Source organism: Salvelinus fontinalis, chromosome 7 (genome assembly GCF_029448725.1).
Source record: "Salvelinus fontinalis isolate EN_2023a chromosome 7, ASM2944872v1, whole genome shotgun sequence".
NCBI lineage: Eukaryota > Metazoa > Chordata > Actinopteri > Salmoniformes > Salmonidae > Salvelinus > Salvelinus fontinalis.
Window position 1 is genome coordinate 16,295,041 of NC_074671.1, and position 18,987 is coordinate 16,314,027.

Genomic DNA, 18,987 nt, shown 5'->3' on the forward strand with positions numbered 1-18,987 from the left:
TCCATCATGTTTCTTATACCAATTCAATGTTTTTAACACAAAACAGAGCAGCCATTCACTGTACCAGAGCTACACCATCAGGCCCAGGAATATTTACTCTAAATAAACAGGGTTTAAGTGACACACACCCCTATGTGTGTTTCAAGCCCAGGTTACTTCAGGCAGGAAGTTACAATCCAAGTCACAAACCGACACAGAAACACTTCTGCTACCAACCGACACCACAAATCATTCAACACAAGAGATTATCACACACACAAAGACACACATACATTCCCTCCCTCCTATGATATCCCACCTACTCTTGCTAAGACTAAACACTAGTCTGGACCTTGGCCTTCTCTCACACTGAAGCCAACACACACACACACACACACACACACTCTGCTATTACAACACACAGTGAGAAACTCAGAAGCTGAATCCCAAATCACCCCCTTTTCCTCAAGCACCACCACCACGTGTCCCAAAGCTGAGGAAGTGAAAATGATCTACAGTGTAGGGCCTTAGCCCCTTTGACTGATTTAGAGGCTTGACACTTAACAAATGAAATACCTCCCAAATGAAATGTTTAACTGATACTGAGGTGTATATCTTGCAAAATAACAGGGGGAATTTGTTAATTTGAATGTCATGCTTGTTAATGACTGGGAGTGTATATAAGGACTGTGTGACTCTATTTTTATAGTTTATTCGTCATTAGTCAGCACCTCCACACAAAATAACTTCTGGGTGTGAGCCATCTCATGTTTTTTTACTCTATTATTGAAAAATGTAACATGAATTGCATCGTTCAAGTCACAAGTATGTCCCAGAGTTGGTTTTATTGTTCTCCTGGCCACTCTCTGGAAGTCACCCTAGGAGTTTAGTCAGCAACACGTAACAACTGAAGGCCCTCCGAGTGAGTTGGTAAGGGCGAGGGGGCGATCTGGGATTCACAGAGCGTCGCAGCATCAAAGACCGTAGAGCAAAAAAGATCTGGGGCAAGGTTACGAACCTCATAACCTGAACATCATGTATCTCTAAATCAACTCTTGAGCCGTAGCCAAACTCAGAACCAGGAAATCAATCAATTATTCCACAAGCATTGCATTTTCACCTCTTAGCTGTAACCCAAAGCCTAAGTTGCATTGTGATTGGACAAAAGCAATGACTGTACAGCCCCTCCCTAGAACTTATTTTTTTGTATTGATGTCTAACTTTGACAAGACCAAGTTGAAGAAGACCGAGACACAAGAGAAAAACCCCTTGCCCACCAAAGAAACTATCGAACAGGAGAAGCAAGCAACAGCATGAAGCCCAAGCCTCTGCTATGCACTGTACATTCCACAAGCATTGCATTTTCATCTCTTAGCTGTGTAACCCAAAACCTAAGTTGCATTGTGATTGGACAAAAGCAATGACTGTACAGCCCCTCTCTAGAACTTATTTTTTTGTAAGAAAACAACCAGCCCTCAAAACCAGTTCTACACCCTCAAAACCCAGTTCTACGCCCTCAACCCCCCCCCCCCCCCTCCCTCCACACACACACACACACACACACACACTCACTATAGGAGAATCACAAGTGGGGAATACTGGAATATGCACAGACGCTTTTATAGAGGCTCTAAAGGACACCAATACCAAACACACACCATCATGTCCAGCTAGACAAGCTAGCTAGCTAATAATGATACTGAGCTGTCACTCATGGCTGCATTATTTATGATATTTCATATTGGTGCAAGCAAGCTAACATCCCCTGAGATTATTTATATTATGCAACAGTGTGCAACTGCAGCCCGCAATTCAGGGCATTCCCCCTCAAGCACAACATATTCATGCTTGTGTTACACTTGAATGTGGGTCAATCAGGAAATAAAAGTATTATCTGAGTTTTCGCCCCCGCCTACTGGAGACCTTGCTAGCTAGCGGGAGTGACACCGGTAGGCAGTGTCCTTCGCTATCGAGCACCTTCCCTCGCCATCGTTATGAGAACTGCGGGACAAGTGTCTGACAGGTGGGAGACCGTACGGCTAGCTAGCTACCGTTGTTGCCCCCGCCCCTTCTTCTGTGGGTTTTATCGGCAGCTGGCATCCAACCATTTCGTGCATTATAAACTGGGGGGTTCGAGCCGTGAAAGCTGATTGGTGAAAGCCGTGGTATATCAGACCATATACCACAGGTATGACAAAACATTTATTTTTACTGCTCTAATTACATTTGTTAACCAGTTTATAATAGCAATATGGCACCTCGGGGGTTTGTGATATAAGGCCAATATACCACGTCTAGAGGCTCTGTCCAGGCACTCAGTGTTGCGTCTTGCCTAAGAACAGCCCTTAGCCGTGCTATATTGGCCATATACCACACCTCCTTGGGCCTTATTGCTTAATTAACGCTGCCTACTGTAATGGAGCGCCTGCCTCCCGCCTGTCCCAAATTAAAAATGTACCAATATAAGTCTATAAGAGAGGTTCCTGCCACAATTGCACCCATATCATATTATGCTGTTGTTGGTAGCCAATGACTTAACAGACGAGGAAGCAATAACTAGTTCAAAGATAAATCTGCCAGATGCCCTTAGGAAGACTTCTACACCAATTTATAGTTTAACATTGCATATTGCAATACTGTCTAAGGAACTAGCTAACTAACGTTACAAGAAGCAGACGTCTAGCTATGAAGTCGTATTGACTGTCAGGCCCTGTTCACATGGCTACAACGACCATATGCTGCTTTTATGGCCATCTGGCTAATAATAATGACCATAATGGGTAGCTAGCAATATTTTTTATTTTCGAATATCATTGACAACATGAAAGTGCCTTATAGCCATTAAATGATAGATGTAACTTAGTTATCTAACGTTAGCTAGTAGCCGATAAATCTCAACTTTATTTATCATCTTATTAAATCGTTGAGTTTTAAGTCGGCTACTGTAGCTAGCTAACGTTACAGCCAGACAGACAGTTGTCGCTAGCTCAGCAATCTTTGCTACAGCTTATCAGTAAAAGATTGCAATAAAGCCTCTAGTGTTACCTTTAGTTAGCTAGCTTTCTACTATAGCTAGTCAGTCACCTTTCTCCACTGACTGTCAGTTCTCCGTCACACTCACGCGCTGCTACTGCTCTGCGTGCTTGGTGGTACTTCCGGGATCACGTACATTACCAATACCAATCCCAATTCCTCTTCCCTATCCCTCCCCCCCGCACACACACACACACACACACACACACACACACACACACACACACACACACACACACACACACACACACACACACACACACACACACACACACACACACACACACCTGATAATGTGCTTTAGTATCTTTAGCTATTACAATGACAATAGTGACTGCTGTGGAGGACACAAGAAAAAAAAAATAAGCATACTATTGATAGGTCTATTCAAAATGTGCGTGCGGGTGTGTTTGGTATCCCTTCCTTGTTTTTTATTTATTTAACCTTTATTTAGCTAGGCAAGTCAGTTTAAGAACAAATTCCTATTTACAATGATGGCCTACCCAGCCAAATCCTCCCCTAACCCGGACGGCGCTGGGCCAATTGTTGTGATACTGCCCAGGATCAAACCAGGGTCTGTAGTGACACCTCTAGCACTGAGATGCAGTGCCTTAGACCGCTGGACCGGGAGCAATGTGGATGGCGATGATGGAATTCCAGTTTTAGATGTTGTCACATACAGTAGCAGTCAAAGGTTTGGACACACCTACTCATTCAAGGGTTTTTCTTTATTAGTACTATTTTCTACATTGTAGAATAATAGTGAAGACATCAACACTATGAAATAACACATATGGAATCATGTAGTAAACAAAAAAGTGTTAAACAAATCAAAATATATTTGATATTTGAGATTCATCAAAGTTGCCACCCTTTGCCTTGATGACAGTTTTGCACACTCTTGGCATTCTCTCAACCAGCTTCACCTGAAATGCTTTTCCAACAGTCTTGATGGAGTTCACAAATATACTGAGCACTTGCTGGCTGTTTTTCCTTCACTCTGCGGGCCGACTCCCAAACCATCTCAATTTGGTTTAGGTCGGGGGATTGTGGAGGCCAGGGTCATTTGATGCAACACTCCATCACTCTCCTTCTTGGTCAAATAGCCTTTACACAGCCTGGAGGTGTGTTGGATCATTGTCCTGTTGAAAAACAAATGATAGTCCCACTAAGCGCAAACCAGATGGGATGGCGTATCGCTGCAGAATGCTGTGGTAGCCATGCTGGTTAAGTGTGCCTTGAATTCTAAAGAAATCACAGACAGTGTCACCAGCAAAGCACCACCACACCATCACACATCTTCCTCCATGCTTCATGGTGGGAACCATACATACGGAGATCATCCATTCACCTACTCTGCGTCTCACAAAGACTCAGCGGTTGGAACCAAAAATCTCACATTTAGACTCATCAGACCAAAGGACAGATTTCCACCAGTCTGATGTCCATTGTTCGTGTTTCTTGGCCCAAGCAAGTCTCTTCTTCTTATTGGTGTCCTTTAGTAGTGGTTTCTTTGCAGCAATTCAACCATGAAGGCCTGATTCACGCAGTCTCCTCTGAACAATTGATGTTGAGATGTGTCTGTTACTTGAACTCTGTGAAGCATTTATTTGGGCTGCAATGTCTGAGGCTGGTAACTCTAATGAACTTATCCTCTGCAGCAGAGGTAACTCTGCTTTCATCATAGCGCTTGATGGTATTTGCGACTGCACTTGAAGTTCTTGACATTTTCCAGATTGACTGACCTTCATGTCTTAAAGTAATGATGGACTGTCGTTTCTCTTTGCTTATTTGAGCTGTTCCTGCCATAATATGGACTTGGTAATTTACCAAATAGGGCTATCTTCTGTATACCACCCCTACCTTGTCACAACACAACTGATTGGCTCAAATGCATTAAGAAGGAATGAAATTCCAAAAATGTACTTTTAACAAGGCACACCTGTTAATTGAGATGCATTCCAGGTGACTACATCATAAAACTGGTTGAGAGAATGCCAAGAGTGTGAAAAGCTGTCCTCAAGGCAAATGGTGGCTACTTTGAAGAATCTAAAATATATTTTGATTTGTTTAACACTCTTTTGGTTACTACATGATTCAATATGTGTTATTTCATAGTTGTGATGTCTTTATCGTTCTACAATGTAGAATTTTTTTATTTTTATTTCACCTATATTTAACCAGCAAGATAAATAAATAAATACAGTATGGGGATGAGGTAGTTGGATGGGCTTTTTACAGATGGGCTGTGTACAGGTGCAGTGATCTGGGAGCTGCTCTGACAGCTGGTGCTTAAAACTTGTTATGGATAGGGGGCAGCATTTTCACGTTTGGATGAAAAGCGTGCCCAGAGTAAACTGCCTGCTACTCAGTCCCAGTTGCTAATATATGCCTATTATTAGTAGATTTGGATAGAAAACACTCGGAAGTTTCTAAAACAGTTTGAATGATGTCTGTGAGTATAACAGAACTCATATGGCAGGCGAAAACCTGAGAAAAATCCAACCCGGAAGTGGGAAATCTGAGGTTTGTAGGTTTTCAACTCTTGGCCTATCGAATACACAGTGTCTATGGGGTCATTTTGCACTTCCTGAGGCTTCCACTAGATGTCAACAGTCTTTAGAACCTTGTTTGATGATTCTACTGTAAAGTGGGACCGAATGAGAGGGGAATGAGTCAGAGGTCTGCCAGAATGCCTTGACGCTTGTTCACGTGAGAGCGAGCTCTGTTCCATTGCTTTTCTACAGACAAAGGAATTCTCCGGTTGGAACATTATTGAAGATTTATGTTAAAAACATCCTAAAGATTGATTCTATACTTCGTTTTACATTTTTCTACGAACTGTAATATGACTTTTCGTCTGAAATTTTGCCTGGACCTGCCCGCGCGTCGTGAGTTTAGATTGTGTACTGAACGCACAAACCAAAAGTAGTAATTTGGACATAAATGATGGACTTTATGGAACAAATCAAACATTTATTGTGGAAGTAGGATTCCTAGGAGTGCATTCTGATGAAGCTCATCAAAGGTAAGTGAATATTTATAATGCTATTTCTGACTTATGTTGACTCCAACATGGCGGATATCTTTTGGGGTTGTGTTGGTCTCTGAGCGCCGTATTCAGATTATTGCATGGTGTGCTTTTTCTGTAAAGTTTTTTAAAAATCTGACACAGCGGTTGTAGTAAGGAGAAGTTTATCTTTAAATCTGTGAATAACACTTGTATCTTTTATCAATGTTTATTATGAGTATTTCTGTAAATTGATGTGGCTCTGTGCAAATTCACAGGATGTTTTGGAGGCAAAGCCAAATGTAAACTGAGGTTTTTGGATATAAATATGAACTTGATCGAACAAAACATACATGTATTGTGTAACATGTTGTCCCGGGAGTGTCATCTGATGAAGAATATCAAAGGTTAGTGATTCATTTTATCTCTATTTCTGAATTTTGTGACTCCTCTTTTTGGTTAGAAAATCGCTGCATGCTTTCTGTGACTAGTTGCTGACCTAACATAATGATATGTTCGCCCGAAAAGCATTTTTGAAATCGGACACTGTGGTTGGATTAACAAGAATTGTATCTTTAAAATGGTGTCTAATACTTGTATGTTTGAGAAATTTTAATTATGAGATTTCTGTTGATTGAATTTGGCGACCTGCAATTTCATTACCCCAGTCCTAGACAGGTTAAAGCTGGTGAGGATATGAGTCTCCAGCTTCAGTGATTTTTGCAGTTTGTTCCAGTCATTGGCAGCAGAGAACTGGAAGGAAAGGCGACCAAAGGAAGAATTGGCTTTGGGGGTGACCAGTGAGATATACCTGCTGGAGCGCGTGCTACGGGTAGGTGCTGCTATGGTGACCAGCGAGCTGAGATAAGGGGGGACTTTACCTAGTAGAGACTTTTAGATGACCTTGAGCCAGTGGGTTTGGCGATGAGTATGAAGCGAGGGCCAGCCAACGAGAGTGTACAGGTTGCAGTGGTGGGTAGTATATGGGGCTTTGGTGACAAAATGGATGGCACTGTGATAGACTGCATCCAATTTTTTGAGTAGAGTGTTGGAGGCTATTTTGTAAATGACATCGCCGAAGTTGAGGATCGGTAGGATGGTCTGTTTTATGAGGGTATGTTTGGCAGCATGAGTGAAGGATGCTTTGTTTCGAAATAGGAAGCCGATTCTAGATTTCATTTTGGATTGGAGATGCTTAATGTGAGTCGGAAGGAGAGTTTACAGTCTAACCAGACACCTAGGTATTTATAGTTGTCCACATATTCTAAGTCAGAACTGTCCAGAGTAGTGATGCTAGACGGGCGGGCGGGTGCGTGCAGCGATCGGTTGAAGAGCATGCATTTAGTTTCACTTGCATTTAAGAGCAGTTGGAGGCCACGGAAGGAGAGTTGTATGGCATTGAAGCTGGTCTGGAGTTTAGCTAACATAGTGTCCAAAGAAGGGCCAGAGGTATACAGAATGGTGTCATCTGCGTAGAGGTGGATCAGAGAATCACCAGCAGCAAGAGCGACATCATTGATGTATACAGAGAAGAGAGTCGGCCCGAGAATTGAACCCTGTGGCACCCCCATAGAGACTGCCAGAGGTTAGGAACAACAGGCCCTTCGATTTGACACACTGAACTCTATCAGAGAAATAGTTGGTAAACCAGGCGAGGCAATCTTTTAAGAAACCAAGGCTGTTGCGTCTGCCGATTTAAGAATGTGGTGATTGAAAGCCTTGGCCAGGTTGATGAATACGGCTGCACAGTATTGTCTCTTATCAATGGCGGTTATGATATCGTTTAGGACCTTGAGCGTGGCTGAGGTGCACAGATGACCAGCTCTAAAACCAGATTGCATAGTGGAGAAGGTACGGTGGGATTCGAAATGGTCGGTAATCTGTTTGTTAACTTGGCTTTCAAAGACTTTAGAAAGGCAGGGTAGGATAAATATAGGTCTGTAGCAGTTTGGGTCTTGGGTGTCTCGCCCTTTGAAGAGGGGGATGACCATGGTAGCTTTCCAATCTTTGGAAGTCTCAGACAATACGAAAGAGAAGTTTAACAGGCTAGTAATTGGGGTTGCAACAATTTCAGCAAATAATTTTAGAAAGAGAGGGTCCAGATAGTCTAGCCCGGCTGATTTGTAGGGGTCCAGATTTTTTAGCTCTTTCAGAACATGGGTGAAGGATTTGGATTTGGGTGAAGGAGAAATGGGGGAGGCTTGGGCAAGTTGCTGTGGGGGGTGCAGGGCTGTTGACCAGGGAAGGGGTAGCCAGGTGGAAAGCATGACCAGCCGTAGAAAAATGCTTATTGAAATTTTCAATTATCATGGATTTATCGGTGGTGACAGTGTTTCCTAGCCTCAGTGCAGTGGGCAGCTGGGAGGAGGTGCTCTTATTCTCCATGGACTTCACAGTGTCCCAGAACTTTTTTGAGTTTGTGCTACAGGATGCAAATTTCTTGAAAAAGCCAGCCTTAGCTTTCCTAACTGCTTTCCTGAAAAGTTGTATATCACGGGGGCTATTTGATGCTAATGCAGAACGCCACAGGATGTTTTTGTGCTCGTCAAGGGCAGTCAGGTCTGGAGAGAACCAAGGGCTATATCTGTTCCTGGTTCAATTTTTTTTGAATGGGGCATGCTTATTTAAGATGGTGAGGAAGGCACTTTTAAAGAATCACCAGGCATCCTCTACTGACGGGATTCTGTAAGGCCTGGGTGTCGGAGTGGAAGTCAAGCGCAGGCAACAGCAGGTGCAATAACCAAATGTTCTTTAAGGTGCGCCCAATAAACACATAGGGAGGGGGAGAAAAGGATCAGTGGCAGCTAATAGGCCGGTGACGACGACCGCCGAACGCCACCCGAACGGGAAGGAGAGCCTGCCTCGGTCGAAGTCGTGACAGTACCCCCCCTCTGACGCGCGGCTCCCGCAGCGCGCCGACACCGGCCTCGAGGTCGACCCGGAGGACGAGGTGCAGGGCGATCCGGATGAAGGCGATGGAAGTCCCTCAACATAGACGGATCCAAAATGTCCCCCACCGGTACCCAACACCTCTCCTCCGGACCGTACCCCTCCCAGTCCACGAGGTACTGCAGGCCCCTCACCCGGCGTCTCGAGTCCAGAATGGCCCGTATCGTGTACGCCGGGGACCCCTCGATGTCCAGAGGGGGAGGAGGGACCTCCGGTACCTCACCGTCCTGCAGGGGACCAGCTACCACCGGCCTGAGGAGAGACACATGAAACGAGGGGTTAATACGATAATAGGAAGGGAGTTGTAATCGATAACACACCTCGTTTATTCTCCTCAGGACTTTGAAGGGCCCTACACACTGCGGACCCAGCTTCCGGCAGGGCAAGCGGAGGGGCAGGTTTCGGGTCGAGAGCCAGACCCTGTCCCCCGGTACAAACACGGGGGCCTCACTGCGGTGGCGGTCAGCACTCCTCTTCTGCCGTCCACTAGCTTGTTGGAGTGATTCCTGGACGGCTCTCCATGTCTCCTTGGAGCGCTGCACCCATTCCTCCACCGCAGGAGCCTCGGTCTGGCTCGGATGCCATGGTGCCAGGACCGGCTGGTACCCCAATACACACTGAAAGGGGGACATGTTAGTAGAGGAGTGGCGTAGTGAGTTCTGGGCCATTTCGGCCCAGGGAATGTATCTCGCCCACTCCCCTGGCCGGTCCTGACAATACGACCGCAGAAACCTACCCACCTCCTGGTTCACTCTCTCCACCTGCCCATTACTTTCAGGGTGATAACCGGAGGTAAGGCTGACCGAGACCCCCAACCGCTCCATAAACGCCCTCCATACTCGAGACGTGAATTGGGGACCCCGATCAGAAACAATGTCCTCCGGCACCCCGTAGTGCCGGAAGACGTGGGTGAATAATGCCTCCGCAACGGGAGGAGACGACAGGACTTCGAGAACCGATCCACAATCACCAGTACCGTAGTGTTCCCCTGAGACAGGGGAAGATCGGTCAGAAAATCTACGGACAGGTGCGACCAAGGCCGTTGTGGAACGGGGAGGGGTTGTAACTTCCCTCTAGGAAGGTGCCTAGGAGCCTTACTCTGGGCGCATACCGAACAGGAGGAAACATAAACCCTAACGTCTCTTGCCAAGGTAGGCCACCAATACCTCCCCCGAAGGCTCCCCACTGTCCTCTTCACCCCAGGGTGACCCGAGGAGGGTAGAACATGAGCCCACCGAATCAATTTGTCCCGGACACCAAGCGGCACGTACTTCCGCCCCACCGGACACTGAGGAGGAGCGGGTTCCGCCCGTAACGCCCGCTCGATGTCCGAGTCCACTTCCCACACCACTGGTGCTATCAGCCTAGAGGCGGGAAGGATGGGAGTGGGTTCGGTGGGCCGATCGTCCGAGTCGTAAAAACGGGACAGTGCATCCGCCTTTACGTTCTGGGAGCCCGGTCTATACGTTAAGGTAAACTGGAATCGGGTAAAGAACATGGCCCACCTTGCTTGACGTGGATTCAGTCTCCTGGCTGCCCGAATATACTCCAGATTCTGGTGGTCGGTCCAGATGAGAAAAGGGTGCTTAGCCCCCTCAAGCCAGTGTCTCCACACCTTCAGGGCACTGACCACTGCTAACAACTCCCGGTCCCCCACATCATAGTTACGCTCCGCTGGGCTGAGCTTCTTCGAGAAGAAAGCACAGGGGTGGAGTTTTGGTGGCGTACCAGAGCGCTGTGATAGCACGGCACCTACCCCAGCCTCGGACGCGTCCACCTCCACTATGAATGCTAGAGAGGGATCCGGATGTGCCAACACGGGCGCATCCGTGAACAGCGCCTTCAACCTGTTGAAAGCTCTGTCCGCTTTTGCTGACCACTGCAAACGCACCGGACCCCCCTTAAGCAGTGAGGTAATAGGAGCTGCCACCTGGCCAAAACCCCGGATAAACCTCCGGTAGTAGTTGGCAAAACCCAAAAACCGCTGCACTTCTTTTACCGTGGTCGGAGTCGGCCAATTACGCACGGCCTTAATGCGGTCACTCCCTACCACCACGCCCGAGGTGGAAATGCGATAACCCAGAAAAGAGACGGCTCGTTTGGAGAACACACACTTCTCAGCCTTGACATATAGGTCATGCTCCAGTAGTCTACCAAGCACCTTGCGTACCAGAGACACATGCGCGGCGTAAGTGGCTGAGTAGATCAGAATGTCATCGATATAAACAACCACTCCCTGCCCGTGCAGGTCCCTGAGAATATCGTCTACAAAGGATTGGAAAACGGCTGGAGCATTCTTTAACCCATACGGCATGACGCAGTACTCATAATGGCCCGATGTGGTACTAAATGCGGTTTTCCACTCGTCTCCCTTCCGAATACGCACCAGACTATACGCGCTCCTGAGATCCAATTTTGTGAAGAACTGCGCTCCGTGAAATGATTCCATTGCCGTAGCAATGAGAGGTAGTGGGTAACTAAACCCCACTGTGATGGCATTTAGACCTCTATAATCAATACACGGACGCAAACCTCCCTCCTTTTTCTTCACAAAAAAGAAACTCGAGGAGGCGGGTGAGATGGAGGACCGAATGTACCCCTGTCCCAGAGACTCAGTGACATATGTCTCCATAGCCACCGTCTCCTCTTGGGATAATGGGTACACGTGACTCTTGGGAAGCGCAGCGTCTACCTGGAGATCTATCGCACAATCCCTTCCCGGTCGATAAGGTGGTAATTTAGTCGCTTTCCTTTTACTGAAAGCGATTGCCAAATCGGCATACTCGGGGGGAATGCGCACCGTGGAACCCTGGTCTGGACTCTCCACCGACGTGGCACCGATGGAAACTCCCAAACACCTTCCAGAACACTCCTTTGACCACCCCTGGAAAACCCCCTGTTTCCACGAAATTTTAGGATTGTGCCGGGCCAGCCAGGGAATCCCTAGTACCACCGGAAACGCAGGCGAATCAATAATATAAAAGCTAATACGCTCCTTATGATTCCCCTGCGTCACCATGTCCAGGGGAACCGTGGTCTCCCTGACCACCCCTGACCCTAATGGCCGGCTATCTAGGGAGTGCACGGGAAAGGGAGAATCTATCGGCACAAGCGGAACCCGTAACCTAAAAGCGAGTCCGCGATCCATAAAGTTCCCAGCTGCGCCTGAATCGACTAGCGCCCTATGCTGGGAAGAGGGGAAAAATTTAAGGAAAAAAATCAAGACAAACATGTGACTAACAGGGGGTTCTGGGTGAGTTTGGTGCGGACTCACCTGGGGTGATCGAGAAGTGTTCCGCCTGCCATCTCGACTCCCAGACGGACCCCCCCAGCACCGATCGGCCGTGTGTCCTCTCCGACCACAGCTGGTGCAGGGAGAGCCTCCTCCTCCGGTACCCCTCTGCCCAGCCCCTCCCACCTCCATCGGAATAGGAGCGGAGGGGCTGGGTGGTGGAACGTACAGGACCCTCTCAGAACGCCCGCGGGCAGCCAGCAGATTGTCCAGACGGATAGACATGTCAATCAGCTCATCCAGGGAAAGAGCGGTGTCCCGACATGCTAGCTCCCTGCCGACGTCCTCCCGGAGACTACACCGGTAGTGATCAATAAGGGCCCTGTCGTTCCACCCAGATCCTGCAGCCAGGGTCCGGAACTCCAGCGCGTAATCCTGGGCGCTCCTCTTCTCCTGCCTAAGGTGGAACAGTCGTTCTCCCGCCGCTCGGCCCTCTGGAGGATGGTCAAATACGGCCCGAAAACGGCGGGTGAACTCTGGGTAGTGCTCCTTCGCTGAGTCTGGGCCATTCCAGACTGCGTTCGCCCACTCCAGAGCACGACCCGTGAGGCAGGAGACGAGGACACTCACCCTCTCCGCTCCCGAGGGAGTGGGTCTTACGGTGGCAAGGTACAGCTCCAGTTGGAGTAGGAACCCCTGGCACCCCGCCGCCGATCCATCATAATCCCTCGGGAGTGTCAGATGGAGAGCGCTGGAGCCGAGGGATGGAGAGCCCTGGGCTGGAGGAGCCGAAGGTGGAGAGAGGAAACCACTCCTCTCCCATCGATCCATACGTTCCATTATTGACTCCATCGCTGATCCAATACGGTGGATAACCGTGGTGTGATGGAACACCTGTTCCTCCATCGATGGGAGAGGGTTGGCCGCTGCTCCTGCTGACTCCATATTTTTTATGGTGCGGGATTCTGTAAGGCCTGGGTGTCGGAGTGGAAGTCAAGCGCAGGCAACAGCAGGTGCAATAACCAAATGTTCTTTAATGAACATGTAGAAAACTAGGCCACCCAACTAACACACTGGGTGACCACTTAAACAACCCCAGACACGGGGAATACGAAAACAGTACAGCAAACACGATGCACGAAATAAACACCACCACTTACAAACAAACAATCCCGCACAAAGAAACGTGTATGCCGGCTGATTAAATAAGCCCAACTAATTAACCCTCATACAAAACAGGTGCGCCCAATAAACACATAGGGAGGGGGAGAAAAGGATCAGTGGCAGCTAATAGGCCGGTGACGACGACCGCCGAACGCCACCCGAACGGGAAGGAGAGCCTGCCTCGGTCGAAGTCGTGACATGAGGTCAATATCCTTCCAGGATACCCAGGCCAGGTCTGCTCCCTGAAGTGTTTTAGGGAGCGTTTGACAGTGATGAGGAGTGGTCGTTTGACCGCAGACCCATTACGGATGCAGGCAATGAGGCAGTGATTGCTGAGATCTTGGTTGAAAACAGCAGAGGTGTATTTGGAGGGCAAGTTGGTTAGGATGATATCTATGAGGGTGCCCGTGTTTACGGATTTGGGGATGTACCTGGTGGGTTCATTGATAATTTGTGTGAGATTGAGGGCATCGAGCTTAGATTGTAGGATGGCTGGGGTGTTTAGCATGTCCCAGTTTAGGTCACCTAGCAGCACGAGCTCTGAAGATAGATGGGGGGCAATCAATTCACATATGGTGTCCAGGGCACAGCTGGGGGCAAAAGGTGGTCTATAGCAAGCGGCAACGGTGAGAGACTTGTTTTTTTTTAAGTAGAAGCTCAAATTGTTTGGATACAGACCTGGATAGTAAGACAGAACTCTGCAGTCTATCTCTGCAGTAGATTGCAACACCGCCTCTTTTGGCAGTTCTATCTTGTCGGAAAATGTTATAGTCAGGGATGGAAATTTCAGGCTTTTTGGTGGTCTTCCTAAGCCAGGATTCAGACACGGCTAGGACATCCGGGTTGGCAGAGTGTGCTTAAGCAGTGAATAAAACAAACTTAGGGAGGAGGCTTCCAATGTTTACATGCATGAAACCAAGGCTTTTATGGTTACAGAAGTCAACAAATGAGAGCACCTGGGGAATAGGAGTGGAGCTAAGCACTGCAGGGCCTGGATTAACCTCTACATCACCAGAGGAATAGAGGAGGAGTAGGATAAAGGTACGGCTAAAGGCTAACAGGACTGGTCGTCTAGTATGTTCGGAACAGAGAGTAAAAGGAGCAGGTTTCTGGGCGCAATAGAATAGATTCAAGGCATAATGTACAGACAAAGGTGTGGTAGGATGTGAGTACATTGGAGGTAATGATGAGAGAGATATTGTCTCTAGAGACGTTTAAACCAGGTGATGTCACCGCATATGTGGCAGGTGGAACTAAATGGTTGGTTTAGGCATATTGAGCAGGGCTAGAGGCTCTACAGTGAAATAAGACAATAATCACTAACCAGAACAGTAATGGACAAGGCATATTGATATTAGGGAGAGGGATGCGTAGCCGAGTGATCATAGGGGTCCAGTGAGAGGTTGGGCTGGCTGGAGACACGGCGATTCAGACAGCTAGCAGGCCGGGGCTAGCAAGCTAGCAGAAGGGCCTTAGAGGGATGTAGCGACGGAGGAAAGTCTGTTTTAGCCTCCTCGTGCGGTGACGGCGATAGACCTTGAATGAGTAGGTGTGTCCAAACTTTTGACTGGTACTGTACAATAAGAATATAACACACCGTTTTTCCAAAGACATATTTTATTATCTATTTCATAGCTCTTAGCTTACACCAAAATTAAAAAGGTTTTCTCTGGCTCCAATTGGACAGAGGATATGAAACAACACAAAAATATTTTGTGGTACTCTGTGAAAACAGATGTTTTCATGTTTATCAGGAATACTGCACTTGCTGTTTATGAAACAGACCATTGATACATAGAGTTACACACAAACTGATATGAAACTCAAACACCTTCAGAATCAATACAGATATGATGAACAATAATAACGACAGATATTAAATGATTTGTATGAATACGGAAATCTTAGGTTAAAAAACGAACCATCCTGAAACAGTGTCTCTATGCATATTGAGATATGTAGCTGTTAGTAAAGCATAAATAGGGTAAATAACACACACACACACACACACACACACACACACACACACACACACACACACACACACACACACACACACACACACACACACACATATATATATATATATATATATATATATATATACTATAATAGTTCTATAATGAAAGATAGAGCTGTACATTTGTCAAGACCCAAACCCTCTCCACATCATCTCCAGGTCATGAGATCAGAGAGTTTTTTTCGGTTTTGAATTATTCTCCTGGCGCTTGCTATGAACAGAACACAAACACACAACGTTAAACAAACATTCACACAACGTTTAAACACCTACACACATGCATGCACACGCACTTGCAAAACACACACACACACACACACACACACACACACACACACACACACACACACACACACACACACACACACACACACACACACACACCCCCACACCCACACCCACACCCACACCCACACACACACACATGTGTACTCACAGCAGGCAGCGTTGTACCCTCTTGGTCCAGTCTTGAGAGGGGTCGGCACACACAAACTTGTCCATCCAAGTGTGGAAGCTGCAACAACACAGCACAATGTCAACACATATTACATACATACACACACACACACACACACACACACACACACACACACACACACACACACACACACACACACACACACACACACACACACACACACACACACACACACACACACACACACACACACACACACACACACACACACACACACATGCACAGATAGTGAGTGAATCTCAATGGTTTTTCCTCAAAATGCATTGGAGAAGGTAAAGACAAGACTATTCTACTACCAGATTGTGCTTGGCTGTGATTGGAGGATAACTCACATGACAGCGTGGATGTCACAGGAGGAAGTAATGGGCTGGTGGGTGTATTTTTTCAGCCGTCGGCATTGCAATGGACGCCGAGTGTACTTCAGACAGCAATGTGCTACACACACACACACACACACACACACAAACATGTTAAACAGTAAGATAGGGGGAGCATGTGTGTCTGCAAGAAAGACAATGTGTGCTTGTTTATGTTGTGTGTGTGTGTGTGCTTGTTTATATTGTGTGTGTGTGTGTGTGTGTGCGTGCGTGCGTGTGTGTGTGTGTGTGCGTGCCTGCGTGTGTGTGTGTGTGTGTGTGTATGTGTTTTTACTATGGCTTGTGTGTGGATGTATGGTGTGTTTGTGTTAGCACTGTTAGGTTCTAATTCTCAGAGTAAAAAACTCAACAGACACTAAGTTTATTCTTCCCAGAGGGTCTGTACAGCTGCATTCAGACAAATACATTTTCACACAAACACTGATATTTAACCGTTCCTCATAGGCTGAGTCTCCTCCTACACATCTGTACAAACATCGTTCTTTACTGCTGGGCAGGACACTAGTGATACAGTCCATAAACCTTTATTTCTCCCTTAAGGTGACCTGACCTGATCTCAATCCCCCTCCATCACTAATCCATGGCTCTCTGCCCTTATCAATGCCTGCCACATGTAATCGCTTCCCTGCACTCAACACTTCCAAGCTTAATTGCACCCACTATATACCTTCCTCCTATAACCATTAACTTCTGGTGTAGACCCTCTAAACCTCAGCACTCCATCCAAGTGACATATATTTCATATTCTCAGAACCCAACAGCACTGACCTGTTTGTGTGGAGGGGATGAGGGTGAGGATGAGGAGAGATAGCAGCACAGCCAGGACACACACTCTACAACATAGCATCCTGATCTTCAGATGGGTTCCAGACACAGAAAGTAGGGAGAGTGAGAAAGAGTGTTTCAGTAGTGTGTGAGAGAGAGAGAGAGAGAGAGAGTGTTTCTGGCTGGGAGTTTGTGTTCTTTAAGTAAGGCTCGGGCTGGACTTCCCCCAGATAGCAGTGTCATGGAATGTATTGGCAGGGGGTGTTGTGTTGGGGCGAGGGGGCGTTGTTAGGCTGTTGTGCGACTGTTGGTATGCTCAGTGTTCAGGTGTATTGCGTGTGTGCATGCTCTGCCAATGAGATTTATTTTCTTTTCCACTTCCTCCTTGGCTACAGATTAACTGCTGATCTTGTTTTCCTCCACTGAAAGATAATGCTGGAATGTAAGCAGTGTGTAGGAGTAGAGTGGAGCTATCTTACCTGAGGAGTGTGTAAACAGCTGAATGAATGGGAGTTGATGTAAGGACCATAGACTAAAATAGGATATGACCTTCACAAACTTCTCAGGTAATATAATTCCAGCCATTGTGTCAAAGTCTTCAGTTTGACGTCACAGCTGTGATGAAGTACTTATTGTGGATCCAAACTATCATTGACACCAATAGATGATGTAAGATTTGCATCATTGTTAATTGTTACCGAGACACGGAAATGTGTATTTTTATACATGAATAAACCCAGGGAGAGGTTAGTGGACAGGGTTAGTCACAGTTTTAAGGTGGTAAAGTGGAAGACATATCACCTGATTACAACTAGGCTACTTTCTTGACGATCCTTGACGATCATAGACATCCGGTTTGGAGCGAGCGGTCGCATTTGCATTCGCTCTGCAGGTAGTATAACTTTTCATTACATTTCATTACATTTCATTATAGTACAACGGTTTAATTTGTCTAACCTTAGCAATTTCTTCTTAGCTAGCTACTTAGCCGTCTGTGTATAAAAGATAATTGCGTAATTATCGTATTTCGTCGCCTATCGTAGTCCACACTGCTATCTGCCCAGCAGCTAGCAAACGTCCACCGTCTACCGAATAGTAGTATAACTTTTCATTACATTTCATCATAGTACAACGGTCTGATTTTCATTTTCATTACAGTACAACGGTTTGATTTGTTTGATCTTAGCTAGCTACATAGCCGTCTTTGCATCAAACATAATTGTGTAGTTATTGAGGTTCGCCAGCCAGCTATTTTCGCCCTAACGTAACGCAACGTAGCCAACACTGCTAGCTAGCCAGCTTGCCACCGAATAGCAGCATTGTAGAAACGAGTGCATTACAACGGAACGACTTGATCAGTGTAGTGTTGGCTGACTACACAGTTGTCTTTGCTATCTTTGATTTGTATTTGTTCGATCTTAGCTAGCTACTTAGCTGGCTACATAGCCGTCTTTGTATCGGTGATAATTGTGTAGTTATCAAGGTTCGCTGAGGTTCGCTAGCCAGGTATTCTCGCCCTAACGTAACGTAACGTAACGTAGTCAACCCTGCTAGCTAGCCAGCTAGCCACCGATTAGCAGCACTGTAGAAACGATTACATTACAACGGAACGACTTGACTTGTGTAGTGTTAGCTAGCTACATAGTTTTCTTTGCTATCTTTGTATCTAAGATAATTGTGTAGCTTTGAGTAATTATCGGTTAGCTAGCCAGCTATTTTTCGCCTGCCGCGCTGCCGTCCTCCTACCTAGCCAACACTGCTAGCTAGCCAACTTCTACCGAATAGCAGCACTGTAGAAACTTACATTACAACGGAACGACTTGATTAGCATAGTGTTAGCTAGTTGTCTTTGCTGTCCTTGTATCCATGATAATTGTGTAGTTTAGAGAAATTTAGTGAAATTGTCGAGGTTACCTAGCCAGCTTCACTTTCAACAACGTAGCCACTGCTAGCCAGGCTACTTCACCAGCCAGCAGTACT

General features: G+C 46.6%; 2 protein-coding genes across 5 annotated transcripts in view; one reads left to right on the forward strand and one right to left on the reverse strand.

The window, feature by feature from the left end:
• Nucleotides 1-15,845, reverse strand: part of LOC129859083 (transferrin receptor protein 1-like) — a 33,975-nt gene extending 18,130 nt beyond the window's left edge. Inside the window, exon 1 of one of the 4 annotated variants that reach the window (XM_055928447.1) lies at nt 15,824-15,845. The gene's annotated coding sequence lies outside the window, so the exon portion shown is untranslated. Of the gene's footprint in view, nt 1-128; nt 251-3,024; nt 3,158-15,823 lie in introns of those variants that run through there. The other 3 variants (XM_055928444.1, XM_055928445.1, XM_055928446.1) reach the window with 3 other exon arrangements.
• LOC129859084 (thymosin beta-12-like) lies at nt 1,192-1,430 on the forward strand. The gene has a single exon (XM_055928449.1). The coding sequence runs from the start codon at nt 1,192-1,194 to the stop codon at nt 1,294-1,296; it is 105 nt and encodes a 34-aa protein (XP_055784424.1). The 3' UTR covers nt 1,297-1,430.
• Nucleotides 15,846-18,987: the final 3,142 nt, after the last annotated feature.

Bases quoted from the DNA above. Each gene is read 5' to 3' on its own strand.
- LOC129859084 (XM_055928449.1), top strand. From the start codon at position 1,192: ATGTCTAACTTTGACAAGACCAAGTTGAAGAAGACCGAGACACAAGAG.